Source organism: Brassica napus, chromosome A7 (assembly GCF_020379485.1).
Source record: "Brassica napus cultivar Da-Ae chromosome A7, Da-Ae, whole genome shotgun sequence".
Taxonomy (NCBI): Eukaryota; Viridiplantae; Streptophyta; class Magnoliopsida; order Brassicales; family Brassicaceae; genus Brassica; species Brassica napus.
In genome coordinates, this window is record NC_063440.1 from 18,779,093 (window position 1) to 18,796,426 (window position 17,334).

The window sequence follows — 17,334 nt, forward strand, 5'->3', positions numbered from 1 at the left end:
TAAAAAGAAAAAAAGAGTTTATAGCAACAAAATATATTTGAAATAGTTGGTTTGAAAATGGATAATTCCGAAAAGTAATAATGTATCTCTATAATATTATTTGAGAAGTCAGTTTCCTATGTGTCGCTCTCATATTAACTCTCACGATGGTTGATTACACTGATACCCTTAATGAATTAAAAATATTAAACACTATTATTTTTTTATTTAGTTTCCTTTTAAAAAATTTCCAAAAACATATACATATAATAAAAAAGGAAATTTTTTATAAAGTTAAAAAAAATTGAAAACGAAAATATATGTATATATAATATGATTTCAAAAAAAAGGAAAGTTCACAAAGTAGTAATATTACATTTAAAAAATATTTTTAAATAAAACAAAATATAGTTTTGAAGTAATAAAATACTTTATTTATATCAATATTTTTGTAGATGAAAAACATAAATTTGTATATAATGTGATTTTATTAAAAAAATTTACACGGATAATCTTGATATTAGAAAAAGAAATAACATTTCTTTCAAAACATAATTTTAAACAATACAAAAAAAAATTCAAACTAATAGAAGTATTTTTATATATCTAACTATTTTCTTAGAAGATTACACAAAATAATTGAGAAACATAAATTGATATATGTTTAATTGACTAAAAATAGTTTATAATTAGTATTATTGAAGTGATTTATTTATTTTTCATATTTTTTTTGACTATAATAGCTTCCAATTACATCAAAAATAATATCGATAAATTATATTTTACTTATATAATATTATTTTCAAATAAAATTACAATTTTGTGTACTGCTTATTTTTAAGAGATATTGAAAACAAAAACAAAAATCAAATAGTTGCAAAATAGATATATTATATTTTATCATTATTAAAGTTATTTGTTTTTTAATATTAAATTTTCTTTTAAATTTTATGTTTGTGGAACTTAATATAACTATAATCAAAATACCATAGCAAATCTGAATTCTCATTTTTAATATTAATTTAAATAAATTTTAGTTTCCATTCAATAAATCAAAGGCATAAAGTTATTTATAATTTATAGAATATTTTAATTATTATAAATATTAATATGTGTTCATGAGCTTCCAGAAATGTATCACCTACTTATGTATGTAACTTCCTATTGAGCATCACTTTCTTTTATAATTTATTTTTAAAAACATCAATATATAATTTGATAAATATTATGAAAATACATGCACGTTTAAACGATAAATAAAATTGATTTGATTTGACTTGATTATAATAAAAATAAAAATATATCATTTGAATTTGAAAGAATAACAATAACTCAATATACTCACAACATGAGTGATTCGACTAATCTAACTTATATATAAAATCATAGATTTAACTAAAATAAGAATATATAATTTTATAAGAATAGTAATTTATTTTATAAATATAAATCATAGAACAACTCAAAACATATTAAAATGAAAATAAAATATTAAACAACTGTTACAATTTAGTTCTTTTCTAAAATTTATATATATATATATATGCATGAGACTTGAGAATATTATCGTTATATTAATTTATGTAAATTGGAATCAGACACTTTAGTTTATTTTATTTTATTTTATTTTAGTCTAAGCACAAAATAGTTGAAGTTATACATAATATTCATAAAATATATTTATATATTTAAGACAATAACCACCTAAATGCAAATAAGAAATTAATCAAAATTTTAATATATTTAGAATAAAAAATATTATAGTTGAATTCATAGATGCATTCCAAATTATGCAAATGATGACTAAATTGACTGTAAAAACAACAAAACCGATTAAATATAACATATATAAAATCATATCTATTCTATTAAATTAGAAACATGACCTATTGATATAAGTTTAGTCCAACATTTTTCCCACGTGATCTACTTAAAAATAACTGTAACTACTTTTTATTAACTCTCCACTTTAATCCCAAAAATCTCGGGAACCATTTCACTCTAATACATATATTAGTGGATGATTATATATCGAGAATATTAAAACTTCCACTTCTATTGAATTCACAATAAAAACAAACTAAACTGAATGGCCACTAAAATAAATTAAGACGGATGCATTGTAGAGAACATATAACTGATGCATTGTTTGTATTTAACTGTCCACTTTATATGTTTATACAAAATTTATGGACACACAAACTAATAATTTTAACCTATTTAATTTTCTAAATATAAAATCTTGCACAGGTTCAAAATTCAGCACTACGAACAATGTTTAACTTCTTTTTAACAATGAAAACACAAATATGAAAATTAATTTTCTAAACAAAAGTTTAAAACAAAAGATTTTACCTGCCTTTTGAAAGGGCGGGTCTGAATCTAGTGTATTATTAAAGTAATATAATATTATAAATATAAATGATGCTTACAAATTATAAATTAATTTAAAATTAAAAGTAAATATCAATCAATTATTATAGTATATTTATTTCAAAAACATTTATACCCGTGCATGAGCACGGGAAAATCACCTAGTTCATAAGTAAAAAAAATGACGATCAAGAGTTGGTAACAGTGTATTTCGATGTTGGACAGTATTTAACGTGTAGGCTGTAAATGGTCTTCTAAATGGTATTTTTATTTTATTTGATGTAAATTTCTAAAAGCTAAAACGTTTAACTTTATGAAGTTTCGATGTTTTACAATAAACCAAATCATCTCAAAGTCGTAAATAAATGATGTAACAGCCAGTGAAGCTACACTTTACGAGTAGTGGCCAGCTCATTCTTCTCCTTTTTCAAATTACTTTATTTATTTTTAACTTTCAACTTTAAAATTTTTTCCTTCTTTATTTTTTATTCTCGTTATAATTTTTTTTAAAAAATATGACAACAGTTTTAAAAATGAAAAAAATAAATAAACGCATTTCAGCTTTGAACCAAAAAGAGAGTCAAGGCAATAACCAAGAGGGAATATGAAGAACATGTTCTCTCTTCACAGTCCCAACCCGTAGTTTATATTTTTGTCATATCCGTTTTTCGATACAGGTATGAGACGGCAATGATCAAGTTTAAACCCGTAGGCCTTAACCTAACGAACAAGCCGTGGGGATAAAGAAGGAAAGAGTAACTTTTATATGTGGATCAATTAAATGTACTGATAGAGAAAACCACAAAAGATAAATTAAAAAGGATATTTGATCTAATCTAAAAGTGGATAATATGCAAAAAAAAAGTTAAAAAAAAATCTGAAAAGACAAATGAATTTATTAACATCATGCAAGTTATTCCGTAGGAATATTCGCCTAGCTCAAACCGTTGAGTCGGTACATAATCTCAGTCTAGTGTCGACCACATTAACAATGAGATTATAATAAGACTTAGATGAATAAACTTTGTTATACTATGAGCACTCGTACGCACATCATTTTAGTCTCATAGTGTTTAGTATTTTGTCTCTCCTATAAACAAAGTAGCGAACGAATGGTGCTTTGCACTAGTAGTTTAGTGTTTGGAGTAGGTTTTATTGTGCCCCTAGTTCGATTCTTATTGGAAGGGATGCTAGGTTTTATTGTGCCCCTAGTTCGATTATTATTGGAAGGGATGCTTTACGCTATGTCATTAGCGCCGGTTGATCCCGGGCCTAAAGAGAGATTAGGGGATTGGCAAAGTAGCGAAAAATGTCCATCCTTCATATACAGTTTTCTCTAGAATGCTATATCTATTTTCTCAATATGAACAGGATTAATTTCAGTTTCATAATCACACCAGTATCGAGTTAAATTATTTAGGGTTTCAAATTACACTGAAATGAATATGTATTTCGGTGAGCATGAGGATAGACAAACGTTGACCTAATCACACTTTTGGATGATTCCCTAGATTGGCTTTCAATTTCATGAACAGCGTTGCCCAAAAAAACTTGTGACTATTGGAAATTTTATTTAATCAACATAAATTGATTGATTATCAATCAAATCATGAAGACAACGTCTTTCCATATTCATATTAGCTGACAAAAAAAACAAACGAGGTTTCATAGCCAGGCAGATCGGAGACAAAGCATCAAAAGCGTCACATTGAACATTTTCACATAAGTTACATACATGATAATAGTTTGGCTTGGTTCTTGATTTAAGTTTTGATTCCGTATCCGAAGGGGAAGAGCGGGTCGTAGTTCTTGTCACCAACGTTCATAGGAAGCTGAGTCACACTCCTCATCCACGTGCGAGGCAACGTTCCAGTGAAGGGATGATCACCAAACAAGACATCAGTGATTCCTTGTCCTTCCGTTCCTGGAAGCCAAGCGACTACAAGAGCGTCGATGGTGTCAAGGTACGGCTCGATCACCAGAGGACGTCCTGTGACTAGGACCACTATGCATTTCATACCACTACCACACGTATGCCTAATCGTGTCTGGACCTGGTGCGGCTATGCTTAGCGTGGTGCTGTCCCCTTGTGTCTCTGCGTAAGGAGCTTCACCTACGACCACAATTGTGTATGCTGCGTCAGCGTGAAGCTTCGACGTATCTTGGTTTGGTTCCTCCACGTAGACAACTTCAGTGGTGTGATCGACAGTCTTCATAATGGCTTCCAAGATTGTAGTTCCTATAAATGTTTTGAAACGACATTTTAGAATAAATATCTCTATAATGCATGTGCATGTGAACGGATAAATAGTCTACGTATCTTTAGACATTAATTTTGATTACCTCTGGTTTTACCGGTAGGGAGTTGCATGGCTTTGTTACGGCCAATGTTTTCTCCGGTTCCATTGAATCCTTGCCAAGTGAGAGTAAAGCCACCACATTGCCAACCCATGTTGTTAGCGTGTGCTCCAGCAACAACGATCTTTTTCACATTTCTCTGGAGAGGAATAACTTTATCTACGTTTGTCTTCCCGTTCTTTAGAAGCACCATTGATTTCCTCACCGCCTCTCTCGCTACTTCTCTATGCGCCTACAACGTTGTGTTAAGAATCTTACATCACTAGTGTATAATAAGACTAACTAGTGCTTTATATAATTTTATGGCATAATAGTTTGTGGTAATTTATATCCACATGGTATATGAAATTCTGACTAATACTAGCTTTTATTTCACATGCTATATCATAGACATATAATTGTTTCTTTAACTCTTTGAAATGTACATATGTATATATAATACAAAATCTTGACATGATCAGAAAGTATATTTGAATTTACCTCAGATCCAAACTCGGCGACAAGAGTTTCCTCTGCCAATGGGTTCTCAAAGAGACCAATGGAGAATTTAACTCTCAAGACTCTTCGAACAGCATCATCGATACGGCTCATAGGAATGTATCCACCGTTCACTAGTTTGGTCAATCCTTCCAAGAACTCTATATATTGAAATGGAACCATAACCTACATTTAAAAAGCCCTCAGTTCAGAGTCTACAATATGTATAGAATTTCAAGAATCCGTTTATCGATTCTTGAAAGTGAAAGAAAAAAAAAGAAGAGAGCTAACCATGTCAATGCCGGCATTAATGGAAGCTTCGATAGAGTATGTGTAATTTGCTCTGGGTGGAGTTGTGATCCTATCTATTCCAAGCCAGTCAGAGATAACAAAGCCTTGGAATTTGAGGGTGTTCTTGAGGTAATCAGTGATCATTGCCCGGTTTGCATGCATCTTAACACCGTTGAGACTAGAATAAGAAGCCATGATTGATGCGATCCCTTTCTTTACGGCTATCTCAAACGGAGGCATATGGATACCAAAGAGAGTAGCGTTATCAGCCACAGTGTTATTCTCATTGATTCCACCTACCGTTCCTCCATCCCCAACAAAATGTTTGGCGCAACCAGCCAGTTTAGTCCTGATCGTGTAGACAAAACATTTTTCACATTAGTAAAGTAATGATTAATATACATTATATCTGGTTTTAATTAAAACTCATTAGCATTAGTTCTTGGTTTACTTGAAGTCAGCGACGTAAGGAGCATTTCCTTGTAATCCCTCCATGATACTTTCGGTCATCATAGTCACCACTTTGGGATCTTCACTATAGCTCTCATAACACCTTCCCCATCTAGGATCTCTGCAAACCTGTTCCATCCAATTACTAGTTAGAAAAATTCTATATATCTATATGTCTACCAAAACTTTCAGTTTAAATTAGTTACCGCAACACAAGGCGCAAAAGCTTGTGCGATTCCGGTAGCTCTTACTTCAAGCGCAGTTATAGCTCCAATCTTTTTGACAAGATCAGGATCCCTAAAACAAACACGCATTCACATCAAATCAAACTATAAAACTCCACTTTTCAGCGTATACAAAATCCTATATGTATATGTTACGTTTCATCTTAGAATATATACCTAGTGGCACCAAGACCGACGTTGTGAGGGAAGATGGTGGCATTGATAAAAGTGTTGTGGCCATGAACCGCATCAATGGCGTAAAGCAAAGGGATTCCAAGCCTCGTCGAAAGACTCAATTTCTGCATGGTGTTCGCTTCGACGACCCGCTTTGATGGACTAGCCCCAGTATCATACGGATTGCTCAAAACGCTTCCTATACTCGTGCACCAATTCAATTATATAATTATTTTATCAAAACATTTTATTTGGAATTTTGATTTTATAATAAATAGTTTTGTTTGTAACATACCGATCAGGTACTTTGTGAAGATTTCGTGGCGCGTGGCCGGGGGATAAAATGAGAAGTTGAACCGATCAACTTGACACATTTGACCAAGTTTCTCAGGTAATGTCATTCGTGTTAGCAAATCCTCTACTCTCTCCTCAACCGCCGCTTTTGGATCTTTGTACTTAATGTAACCTCTGGTGGCTGCGGTGGCGCCTCCAGAACGACCGGACAACAATATCACAATGGCCGCCAACAAGAAAAAGCTCCTGACGCCGTATATTGTCGCCGCCATTGATGGATACCCTCTCTTGATCATAGTGAATTGAGAATATTAATTTTTCTGAAAAATATAGTGATTATTCTAAATCCTGAAAAGGAAGTAAACATGGACATATCAATTTATAGTTTTTTTTTTACAAAAAAAAACAGGCCGTTATTAATCCCAAACAAGAAATTAGTTAGCGTCTCTTATTTGTTGGCATCCTAGTTATGATTCGCCATTTACATGAGCTTAATGCTTAAAATGCGTCCAAACCGTCTATTTGTGTTTGATCTCCCCATCAACAACTTACCGTTTTCGGTTAACGAAAACAAAGAAACGGTAATTTTAACGGCCCAGTTTGTATCAAACAAGGAAAGCGAATATCTCAGTTTTGGCCAAGAAAAATTGTCCGAGGTGAGAATCTTCATGTAGAATTGTCGTTTGTAAAGTTATGCATATGTAATCTACATTATAATCGTAATAGCATAATATATCCTAGTTTACAAAAAAAAAACATAATATGGCCTGTCTTTTAAAAAATCTTTTGAGTTTGTTTATTTTCTTAAACACATAGACATCGTAGTGATAAAAATAGGACTAGTTAATCACCACACGGCCCACAACACACCTGTATAAATTATAATGAGAATGATATTACAAGCTTAAACCCTAATTTGTTTTATAGTTCTATCAATAAAATTATTTAATTACCATCTGAGACAGCAAATGATATAATGCCCCTCATCATGAAACATCCTCGCCAAAACTCTGGTTTTCTCAATGTTACAACTAATGTTTTATCCTCAAGATATTTACTCAGCTGAAAAGCTACTTCTCTGGTTCGTCGATCGTCTTTGTAATGTAGTTGTATATAGCTAAAATTTCTGGTTCCGTTTTAGTGCTGATTTGGTTTGACTTTTTATTTTAAATGAATAAAAACCTCACTGATTTTGCAAATGGTCTAGCAAAAAGGACTTATCGACTCTGGAAGATGACAAAACAAATAACACTCGAACACAACGACATACGCTTATCTGAAATAACAAATTATTGTTTACATCTCAGCTAGACAAAAGCGCATCTGGTGTAGTGGTATCATAGTACCCTCCCACGGTACTGACCAGGGTTCGATTCCCTGGATGCGCACCTTTTTTATCTCCTTTAGAGGTCTTCTCTGTTTGATCGAGCTGTGTATGAGTCAATTAAACCGGATAGGTGCAAAGATTTGGTTTTTGGTAATGGAAAAAGTTTCCTATTATGTATTGGAAAAAAACAGCAAGGAGATTTCATTACAAAACCTCATGTTTTAAGCAAAAAAAAAAAAAAAATACTCGACATTTTTTTGTAAAGATATATTATACGAATCAGTTTTGGTTAAAGATTAAAGGTTTTACAAAATATACAAATCGTTTGTGTTATTATTATACACAAACTATATACATTAATACCGTATGGTTGCACCAACTCTCACCACTTTAAGTAGCAGAGATAGACAAGGAACTAAAGAGAATAGATTGCATCTAGAAAACAGAAGGCGGTTTTAGACAGTTGTGATACTCGAGCTGAGACATTTCTCCTCCGTTCACTGGATCAAACTGGCATCTGTAGAAGCTGTTCAAAACAACAAAGAACATGATCCAACTCAGGTCAAATCAGATATGCAATAAGAGTTCAAGTTTGTCAATTGAATGACAAGTTTCTTTTTGCTGCTTACCTCCCATCCATGCCAAGAATAACAACAGTGTTCTTCTGATGACCAAACGCGACTATGTACTGAGTTCCTTCAACCAACCGAAACTGAGCCACCGACCACTCCGAGCTGAAATACTTCGGCAAAACTCCTAATAGAGTAAAAAAGTGTTATGTTTTCTGAACCAAGACGCTGCTAAGGGGTGAAAGTAACTGACTTTTGGGTTTAGGCCATTTTATACCTTTGAATAATGACAGAGACGATGATGGGGATGAGGAAGAGCGGGTAAGTTCAGCAGCAATTCGTGGTGTGTCTTTCACTTGAGAGCCGGAGTTGACTTTGAGGCCAAAGACATGGACAGTTCCTTTGTCGCTTGAGACAGCTAGCCACTCAGCATTTGAAGAGAAAGCCAGACTATATATCTCCGCTCTATCTGCACCCCTCCTAACCTGTACAATCACATCACGTTGGCATTATTGTCACCGAGCAATGGAGTCCAAACTCGTAAGTCATAAGGCATTATTATTATAAACATCTGAAATTCCCTAAGAAAATAAGAATCGAAAAGACTTTAAAGAGTAAATTCAAATGAGAAAATAAATACTGAGAGTTTCTCCTATGGAATAACCAATGCAAATAAGCTTGTATAGGAGGAACAAGATCAAATGCAAGATGCATCACCACATGTTTCATAACAACAACTGCTCTGACAATGGATTCATCAATGACCCTAACAGTTTAATGTGGTCATCATATTAATCAGACTATTACCAACGTTGAGCTCACTAAACAAAAGATGCATCCTTTTCAATCAACATGTTTCACCCTCCTAACTATTCCACAAAGATGAAAGCTTTCGATTAATTAAAAGCCTAAAACTGCTTTATACTAGTACCTCTTGGCGCAAGGTGCCGTCAACAGTATTAAACACCCGAACCAGAGTCCCCTTAGAGCTAGCCGTAGCCAACAAACCCCCATCTTGCGTGAGAGCAAAGCAAGCAATCCTCGAATCATGAGCCATAACGAACTTAGTCCTCTTAGAAGCATAATGCTCGATCCTCACCTGTCCTTTCTGCAAGCCAGGACACACCAACACCATCGAACCACCACCACCCTGAGAGACAGCACACAACCCCTTCGGATTCGCAATCGTCTCAATCTGATGCATCAGCTTGAGGTCCACGAAGTTGTAGACAAAGATCTTCTGCTCAAGAACGACGACGATCCTATCCCTCCTGAGGCGAACGGATCTAACGTCGGACCTGAAGGAGAGCTCGCCGATGCACCTGCTCTGGTGATCGTCCCAGATCATGACCTTGCTGGGAGGGTACTGGGGGTCGGGCCCGCCGCCGACGATGGCTAGGATGTTGCATCGGAAGAGCATCTCCACGACGGCGACTCCGCCGCCGCGGTCGAAGTCGCGGCGGAAGATTTCGCGGAAGGGGTCGCAGTTGAGGATGCGGAAGCCGCGGGAGGTGCCGACGGCGAAGCAGGCGTGGTCTTGGTTGAAGGAGAGGTGGAGGAGCGACGGAGGAGGCGTCGCGGGGGGAGAGGAAGGGGTTTGAATCTGATCGGAATTGTGATTGGGATCTTCGGAGGAGGTGAGAGTCATGGAGGAGAAGGAATCAAGAGGCTCGGCGTCGTCTCCACGGTGGTGAGAGTCGGAATCTGAGGGAGGCGTGTTGGGGTTAGGCCAGGGAGAGGAGGAGACGGTGGCCATGGAAGAAGAAGGAGAAGCGTGGAGAGGGAGGTTCCAATTAAGAAAGGGACTTGGTGGTTTGCTTGTTGCCGTCGTTTTATCATCTTTTCAGGCGCCTTCTTTTTTAAGCAACCAAACCAAAGTTTGAGATAAACTCGAATTTTATATTTACCACCACATTCTTTTCTTTTGTTTGTTTCAGTTTTTTTGTTACACTTAACGAATTTTATCTGAGAATAATACAGAGCTTTTTTTTTTTTTTAATCAAATTCAAATGAACTCCATATTGGTTTCATTGATGGTGAATGTATTATGTTAATTAAGATTAACTGTAAGAGTAAATTATTACCATGAAAGAAGTCTGTTTGATGAACAGGCAAAGGATATACTCAGTCAAATTGAGAAGGAAAAAAAAAACAGTATATTCATTTGCAGAAGCAAAGTGAAAACAATCAAAAGGAGTTTGACACACAACACATACAGAGAATCTGCACGAAACTTTGATTATTCTTCTTCCTGGTTACGGAAGATGCAAACTTGGCTTCACGACTAGTGATTACTAGTATGAGTGGCATCACCGCCGGTATCTTGGCCTTTCTTTGAAGCTGCTCTTAGTTTACGTTGTTCCTCTTTGTATATCCTGTTTCTTCGTTGGAACTACACACAAAATTACACACTCCCTTTGTCAGTTCCATCTGGGATAAGCTTATATAGGAAGCAAAGAATCTATCGTCAAGATAATAAACAAAAAAAGCTTTTAACACTCTCTCAAAGTTTCCCCCATGAGCCTATAAATACATTTCGATTTTCACGTGTGCTTAGATTTTCAATTTTTCATGTTGACCAAATGATTCCAATTGAAGAAACAAAACAGGAGATGAAGAGTCACAGACACTGGAAATGACATATATAAATCAAATGTAAGCACTAAGACTTGGCCAAGTGGGTATGAATATGAAAACAATCACCAATTATACTTTCCATTTCATCAAACCATGAAAATTCCAAGAAAAAAAAGATTATCATGTCAAACACCTAATAAGAGAGCAGAAGCATTTTCAGAATTGATCTGGATTCGAATAATCAAAATCAGTGAAAACGGATCTAAGCAGTCGATGCTTATGAATTGGTGATTTAACAAATCCGGCAGGAGCGAGAGAGAAAGGTAAGGAGTAGGTACCTCTTTGGAATGGTGAAGACACTCGAGGTAGTCTTCGCGAAGAAGAGAGCAATCCTTGGGCTCTCTGCAGTGAGACATACACTCGCTGAAATCCATCCAGAAATCGTAACATCTCCCTTTGTTCCCCGTTATTCCCCACCCCGACGCCATTGGTGATGAAACTGGATGATTAGAAGATACGTTCGTCTCTTCAGGAAGAAGACCTGATTCCCCAACGATCTGGACGATTCGGGTTTATCCAATTACAACCCGGATTATCCTGTTTAAGGCCTTAACATCAGCACTCTGTAGGCCCAGTGAATCCAATATATTGGGCCTAATCAATCATCCTACTAACCCCATATATTGACACGTATAGGGTCGTGTTCTAAAAATCGGTTTAGTTAAAAAAAGCGGTCTAAACGCCTGTGTAGAGAATAATCCTCTATAAAACGCTTAACATTGGTCTATACTATTATTTCTTGTCAATTTTATTTGACCTTCCTAAGCTCAAGGCTCAACCCACCTAACGAGTAACTAATTCTCTCATAGTGTCTAACGTGAGAAGAAGGTGGTGTCGACTATATGAAGATTGTTTCACATTGGCCACCACCTTACTTGATTTATAGTTTTTAACATATACCGTTTAATCTAAACTATTTGACGATATATAATAAATTCATATATATTTTTATAAAATAGTCTAATCTGAACTCGTTTGTAGAATCTATTTGTTAGCTAGTCTTATTCCATTGATCATAAAATTTCAATTGTTGTTTATAAGAAAACAAAGAAATCGATTTGATAAGAAAGCAATTACGTTAGCCACGTTAGAATCAAGTCAACGTAAACGCCAATGCTCTTCCCTTTCTCTTAATTTGTATTCAAAGTTGTATGTAAGTTTTTAGTTCAATGATTGATCATGTTCTCTTACCAACCAAAATGCTCCATTCTAACAAATATATATTGTTATATGAGTTGTATCAATATTGCAAATCAGCCAAGGAAATATGTCATGGTTGGTAGACAGCTTTCGTTTACGTGTTAATCAAATAAATGTTCTAATTCAAGCAAATGTTTTCAAAATTAGCAATCCATATTTTTTTACAACTAAACTCCCAAATTTTATGAATATGGCAAAATAAAAATAGTATATAAGAACCAAAAATATATTATTTTCATTTTTTAGAAAATATAATTAAATAGACTACAAATTAAATAATGTTAGTTAAACATTGATCATGAAATACTAATAATTAAAAACACATAAATTACATGTTGATTTTTTAGAACCAGATTTTGAAGTTGACACGGATCACTGGTTTTTAGCTGGTTTTACCAGATTTTCTCAATTTCGAGTTTTTAAACTGAACTGGATTCAGCTTCTTCAATGAGTCACGGTCGGACCGGTTTAAAACATAATTTTAGTTTATAGTAAAAGATTGAAAATAAATTTAAATATTCCTATAAATTTATGATAACATATATAAATCATTAAAAATAACAAATGATATATCTTATTCCTTTTAAACATATTTATCACCGTAAAAAGATAAATGTAATTAGAATATTATTTGAAAAAATTGTGGACAGTTAAATGGTTTGTTAAACTATTTGAAAAAATAATAAGAAGATGAAAAATGTGAAAGAAATCATAAAATACTAAAATCAAATTTGATGTGTCAATTTTGGTGTACTATATGTGCTTAGATGGCTTTATGAGAAGAGTATTCATTCAATTTTTTTTATATAAACATGTGTTTTAACTTGCTGCTAGCAAATAATGGACTAAATAAAAGGGTATTCTCGTAATAAGAGATAGTGATTATCCTTGATCAGTAACGTCTTGGCTACTTTTTTTTTTTTTTTTTGAACATTATCTTGGCTACTTAAATACACGAAAATACCCGATTCGCTTTTCACGCTGCTGTTTGATCGAGAGAGAGGTAGGAGGGAGACAAACCAGATGGCTAGCGAGCTGATCAACCGTCGACACGAGGCTGACCAACCACACGCCGATGCTTACTACCCGAGACCTATCAAACCGTGGTCCTCCACCGTGACACGTCCTATGCGTTACATGCTCCGTGAACAGAGACTCCTCTTCGTTCTCCTCGGCATTGCCATCGCGACATTAGTATTCACAATCTTCCCTCGCTCCACCCCCTACTCGGATCCCTTCTCCGGTTACGGAATCAGGCCCGACGACGAGTCGTTCCAGGCCCAGAGGAGGCCCAGTCTCTTGATGGGAGCAACAGGCGGGAAAATCCCGCTCGGTTTGAAACGCAAAGGGCTGAGAGTGGTGGTGACAGGTGGCGCGGGGTTCGTGGGATCGCATCTGGTGGATCGGTTGATGGCGAGGGGAGACACGGTGATCGTCGTTGACAACTTCTTCACGGGACGTAAAGAGAACGTGATGCATCATTTCGGTAGCCCTAACTTCGAGCTCATACGTCACGATGTGGTGGAGCCGATACTACTGGAGGTGGATCAGATCTATCATTTGGCGTGCCCTGCCTCCCCTGTTCACTACAAGTTCAATCCCGTCAAGACAATCAAGACGAATGTGGTCGGGACGTTTGAACATGCTTGGTTTGGCGAAGAGAGTGGGTGCTAGGTTTCTATTGACGAGTACCAGTGAGGTTTACGGTGATCCTCTTCAGCATCCTCAGGTCGAGACTTACTGGGGCAACGTTAATCCCATCGGTAATCTCTTCCTTCTTTGTTAAGTTGTTGGCATGTTGTGTTTTGTTTCTTGCGCATTGGTTGTGTCCGTCCTCTAATGGGAATCTGAAAACGAATCATTTTTTTTGTTCCCACGACGACGTTTAAAGCTTCTCTGTCTTTTTTTTTTTTTGCCTTTTGAATTTTCTTTCTTTCACGGAGTCAGAGAATGCGCACGTTAGAGAGTTGAAACAGGTGTTCTAATGTGATTTTCTTTCAGACATGGTCCCCATTTCTGTATGGTCAAACCATTGAACCGTGAAAAACGGGTCGTTCTCATCGTGCGTCTCTGTTACGTGTCTCTCCACCTTTAGATGCAGCCTGCCTCCATGTTAGCCTAACAGTTCCAATATACCTACTTTCATATTCTAGGGCTTTTAAATGTTTTTTTTTGCTTTTACACTGTCATTTTACTGGCAGTAATTTTTATTTTTTACTATCGTAGCGTTTTAATTACAGTGTTCTCTGAGAAGCTCTTGACCTTTTTCTTAAAACGTGGTGAATCATGTTTCTTGTGCTTTGACTGATTGTGGTTGTAATGGTCGGAACAGGTGTTCGTAGTTGCTACGACGAAGGGAAGCGTACCGCTGAGACGCTAACCATGGACTATCACCGTGGAGCCAATGTTGAGGTTGGTCTCTTTTTTTACTGCCTTTTAAGACAAGTTATGTTTTCTTTGTCTAGTAGTATTTGTCAAGAAAGAAGAGATAGAACAATGAATAACTTTTGTGTCTGCCTTGTTGATTGTGGTGACAGGTCAGGATTGCTAGGATCTTCAACACCTACGGTCCAAGAATGTGTATAGATGATGGGCGTGTTGTCAGCAACTTCGTTGCGCAGGTTGGTTAATAATTTAGCTGCACAAACTAGTAAATCAATTAAGAATGGTGGTTTGTATTAACAATAACTAAACAGGCACTAAGGAAAGAACCATTGACTGTTTACGGTGATGGGAAGCAGACAAGAAGTTTCCAGTTTGTTTCTGATCTGGTAAGACCCTCTGCTGTTTCTCCCTCAAAGAACGGCTCAATATAGTACTAACAAATTTCGAGCACAATATCTTTTATTATGTTTTTCGTGTGGGAGAAGGAAAAGAACGAATTGGTTGGTAACTTTATTGTCAAAACATATTTTATCGCTCCGAACAGTTATTTTCGTGGGAGTGAACTCACATGTTATTGTAAGAGACTAGAGAGTGTGGTGTGAGATCTAGCAACAAACGTGACCCCAAGTGTCTGAAACCCCCTTTGTCCTGTTTATTTTCTTTTTGCTGTTAAATTTTGTAGTAATGAGTCTGATTATGCGTGTTTTGTGTGATGAATAAAGGTCGAAGGCTTGATGAGATTGATGGAAGGAGAACATGTAGGGCCATTTAACCTCGGTAACCCTGGTGAATTCACCATGCTCGAGCTTGCTAAGGTCTCTTTCTATATATATGTAAAATGTATCGTTTTGATTTTTTACATTGAAATCTCTGATAGATTCTGGTGTCTTTGATTTGGTTTGCAGGTGGTGCAAGAGACAATAGATCCAAACGCAAACATAGCGTTCAGACCAAACACGGAGGATGATCCTCACAAGAGAAAGCCTGACATCACAAAGGCCAAGGAGCTTCTTGGTTGGGAACCAAAGGTGTCTCTTCGTCAGGGACTCCCTCTCATGGTCAAAGACTTCCGTCAACGTGTCTTTGGTGACCAGAAGGAAGGCTCTTCCGTGACTACCAAAATAACCGCAGCTTAAACAGTTGCACGTAGCAGCGATAGCGTTTGGTTAATGGTTTATAACCAAAAGTAGAGGCATTGCTTGCAGCTACATTGTGGAGAGAGGAGAACTTCGTTTGTTCAAATTTAATTTTGTTTTTATTTATATTTTGATAATATATTCTGTAACGTTAAGAGTAAGAATTTTGGTGTACTTACTTATTACTACTATTATTCATGGACTTCACTACAGCTTAAGAAAAACTTGTCTGTCATACAAAGTTAAGGGGCATTACTCATAGATGAGCAGATATCTCAATCCCAACCCAAAAAAAAAAAACTGTCTTTTGCTATCACAAACTACTAGTTAGCGCTGCTTCTTAGTCATACGAGATAAGACAGAACACATGTGAAAAATAAAAGGCAACGCTAGATTTTAAGACTCATGATCAAAGATGTATCTTGGTCGATGCAACAATTAAGAAGCGAGAGGGTATGATATGAAGAAACAAGTAGGAGCAGCTGACATCTCTCTATCTCTTACTTGGGATTCCTGAGGACGATAATGACAGAGTCACCACGGAGAAACATCTTGCTAATGAAGCGATCTCTGTTGACGGGAAGAGCTTTCTTCTTTCCTTTCCCAGTTTTCGGTACCTAAAAGAAACCATAGAGAACCCCTCCCCATATGTAAGAAACAACAGATGCTATATACAAAAAAAAAATAGATACCAAAAAAAAAAGAAAAAATAAGATAACCTCAGTCCACATTTCTCTGACGTTTTCAAGAACCATGTTGCAGTGCCTGTCGAAAGCCCTAACACGACCAAGGAGTTTCCTGTTGTTGCGGCAATTGATCAACACCTGAGTGTTGTTCTTAACACTCATCATCAAAACAGAAAGTGGTCCGGTGTTGAACTCCTCCTCTTCCGTCTTTCCCTGCCAATCAAAGTGTATAGAAAGCATATGAGCTAAATAACCATAACTAAAGATCAAGGTAACTTTTTTTTATCAAAAAAAAAAAGATCAAGGCAACATCAATATTCACACAGCCATAGCTCTACAAGATGCATGAACCATAAGAGTAGCGAATTAATAGCTCTAATAGCTCTAATCGAGTAGTTCGAGCACTAAAAAAGCAATACTAGAGCAATGATGGGTGAGGTGTCAAAGTATAGAGCTTCTAGAGAGAGGCGAATAGATTTAACTTACGTTGGTATCCTCTTCCATTGGCCTACTGCAGAAGACGAGACAAAAAGCGAGTGTTAGAAAATAAAAATCTTCGATTGGAGTAAGATATACTATAAAAATTAGCAGAGGAAGCGAAGAATCCTACCTCATGTTCACTTGGAATCAATAAAACAATGAGCAGATTGATGCAATTAGGGGTTTTAGCAGCTAAATCACGATCTCGGTTTTCCAAATATTTTCTCAGGGAAGAGGAAGAAGAAAGAGAGTCGAAAGCCATGGCGGTTAAAATGGGCTGCACTAAAGGCATTG

General features: G+C 35.9%; 4 protein-coding genes, 1 non-coding gene and 1 pseudogene across 6 annotated transcripts; 2 read left to right on the forward strand and 4 right to left on the reverse strand.

The window, feature by feature from the left end:
• Window positions 1-1,533: 1,533 nt before the first annotated feature.
• Window positions 1,534-8,167, reverse strand: LOC106355648 (beta-glucosidase BoGH3B-like). The gene is made up of 8 exons (XM_048735698.1): window positions 6,622-8,167; window positions 6,330-6,525; window positions 6,135-6,225; window positions 5,930-6,057; window positions 5,479-5,827; window positions 5,191-5,373; window positions 4,696-4,942; window positions 1,534-4,591 (listed from the first exon to the last, which is right to left on the reverse strand). Exons 1-8 carry the CDS (start codon window positions 6,914-6,916, stop codon window positions 4,116-4,118), a joined length of 1,965 nt encoding a protein of 654 aa, XP_048591655.1. The 5' UTR covers window positions 6,917-8,167; the 3' UTR covers window positions 1,534-4,115.
• On the forward strand, window positions 7,938-8,008 carry TRNAG-CCC. Its single transcript has one exon. It is a non-coding gene; the product is annotated as a tRNA-Gly (tRNA).
• Window positions 8,168-8,260: 93 nt separating the features above from the next.
• Window positions 8,261-10,372, reverse strand: LOC106355650 (autophagy-related protein 18a-like). Its single transcript, XM_022688953.2, has 4 exons — window positions 9,448-10,372; window positions 8,794-9,001; window positions 8,577-8,703; window positions 8,261-8,473 (listed from the first exon to the last, which is right to left on the reverse strand). The coding sequence occupies exons 1-4, from the start codon at window positions 10,270-10,272 to the stop codon at window positions 8,383-8,385; spliced, it is 1,251 nt and encodes a 416-aa protein (XP_022544674.2). The 5' UTR covers window positions 10,273-10,372; the 3' UTR covers window positions 8,261-8,382.
• Window positions 10,373-10,570: 198 nt separating this feature from the next.
• Window positions 10,571-11,687, reverse strand: LOC106353324 (NADH dehydrogenase [ubiquinone] iron-sulfur protein 5-B). Its single transcript, XM_013793067.3, has 2 exons — window positions 11,432-11,687; window positions 10,571-10,908 (listed from the first exon to the last, which is right to left on the reverse strand). The coding sequence occupies exons 1-2, from the start codon at window positions 11,579-11,581 to the stop codon at window positions 10,801-10,803; spliced, it is 258 nt and encodes an 85-aa protein (XP_013648521.1). The 5' UTR covers window positions 11,582-11,687; the 3' UTR covers window positions 10,571-10,800.
• Window positions 11,688-13,280: 1,593 nt separating this feature from the next.
• LOC106353322 lies at window positions 13,281-16,086 on the forward strand (annotated as a pseudogene).
• LOC106353323 (small nuclear ribonucleoprotein Sm D2-like) lies at window positions 16,047-17,307 on the reverse strand. Of its 2 annotated transcripts, none has more exons than XM_013793065.3 (4): window positions 17,171-17,307; window positions 17,047-17,071; window positions 16,594-16,776; window positions 16,047-16,491 (listed from the first exon to the last, which is right to left on the reverse strand). In XM_013793065.3, the coding sequence occupies exons 1-4, from the start codon at window positions 17,173-17,175 to the stop codon at window positions 16,375-16,377; spliced, it is 330 nt and encodes a 109-aa protein (XP_013648519.1). In that variant the 5' UTR covers window positions 17,176-17,307; the 3' UTR covers window positions 16,047-16,374. The 2 variants fall into 2 exon arrangements, with proteins under 2 accessions (XP_013648519.1, XP_013648520.1); XM_013793066.3 differs by having other exon boundaries at window positions 16,594-16,773; window positions 17,171-17,304.
• Window positions 17,308-17,334: the final 27 nt, after the last annotated feature.

Excerpts from the sequence above, each read along its gene's own strand:
- LOC106355648 (XM_048735698.1), bottom strand. The coding sequence starts at position 6,916 with ATGATCAAGAGAGGGTATCCATCAATGGCGGCGACAATATACGGCGTC. Across the intron at positions 5,374-5,478 it reads TTAATGCCGGCATTGACATG|GTTATGGTTCCATTTCAATA; the intron begins GTTAGCTCTCTT and ends TTTTAAATGTAG. Across the intron at positions 4,943-5,190 it reads TCGCCGAGTTTGGATCTGAG|GCGCATAGAGAAGTAGCGAG; the intron begins GTAAATTCAAAT and ends ACAACGTTGTAG.
- LOC106355650 (XM_022688953.2), bottom strand. The coding sequence starts at position 10,272 with ATGGCCACCGTCTCCTCCTCTCCCTGGCCTAACCCCAACACGCCTCCC. Across the intron at positions 9,002-9,447 it reads ACGGCACCTTGCGCCAAGAG|GTTAGGAGGGGTGCAGATAG; the intron begins GTACTAGTATAA and ends GTGATTGTACAG. Across the intron at positions 8,474-8,576 it reads ATTCTTGGCATGGATGGGAG|CTTCTACAGATGCCAGTTTG; the intron begins GTAAGCAGCAAA and ends TGTTTTGAACAG.
- LOC106353324 (XM_013793067.3), bottom strand. The coding sequence starts at position 11,581 with ATGGCGTCGGGGTGGGGAATAACGGGGAACAAAGGGAGATGTTACGAT. Across the intron at positions 10,909-11,431 it reads GTCTTCACCATTCCAAAGAG|TTCCAACGAAGAAACAGGAT; the intron begins GTACCTACTCCT and ends TTTTGTGTGTAG.
- LOC106353323 (XM_013793065.3), bottom strand. Across the intron at positions 16,777-17,046 it reads CAATGGAAGAGGATACCAAC|CAGGGAAAGACGGAAGAGGA; the intron begins GTAAGTTAAATC and ends CACTTTGATTGG. Across the intron at positions 16,492-16,593 it reads TCAGAGAAATGTGGACTGAG|GTACCGAAAACTGGGAAAGG; the intron begins GTTATCTTATTT and ends GGTTTCTTTTAG.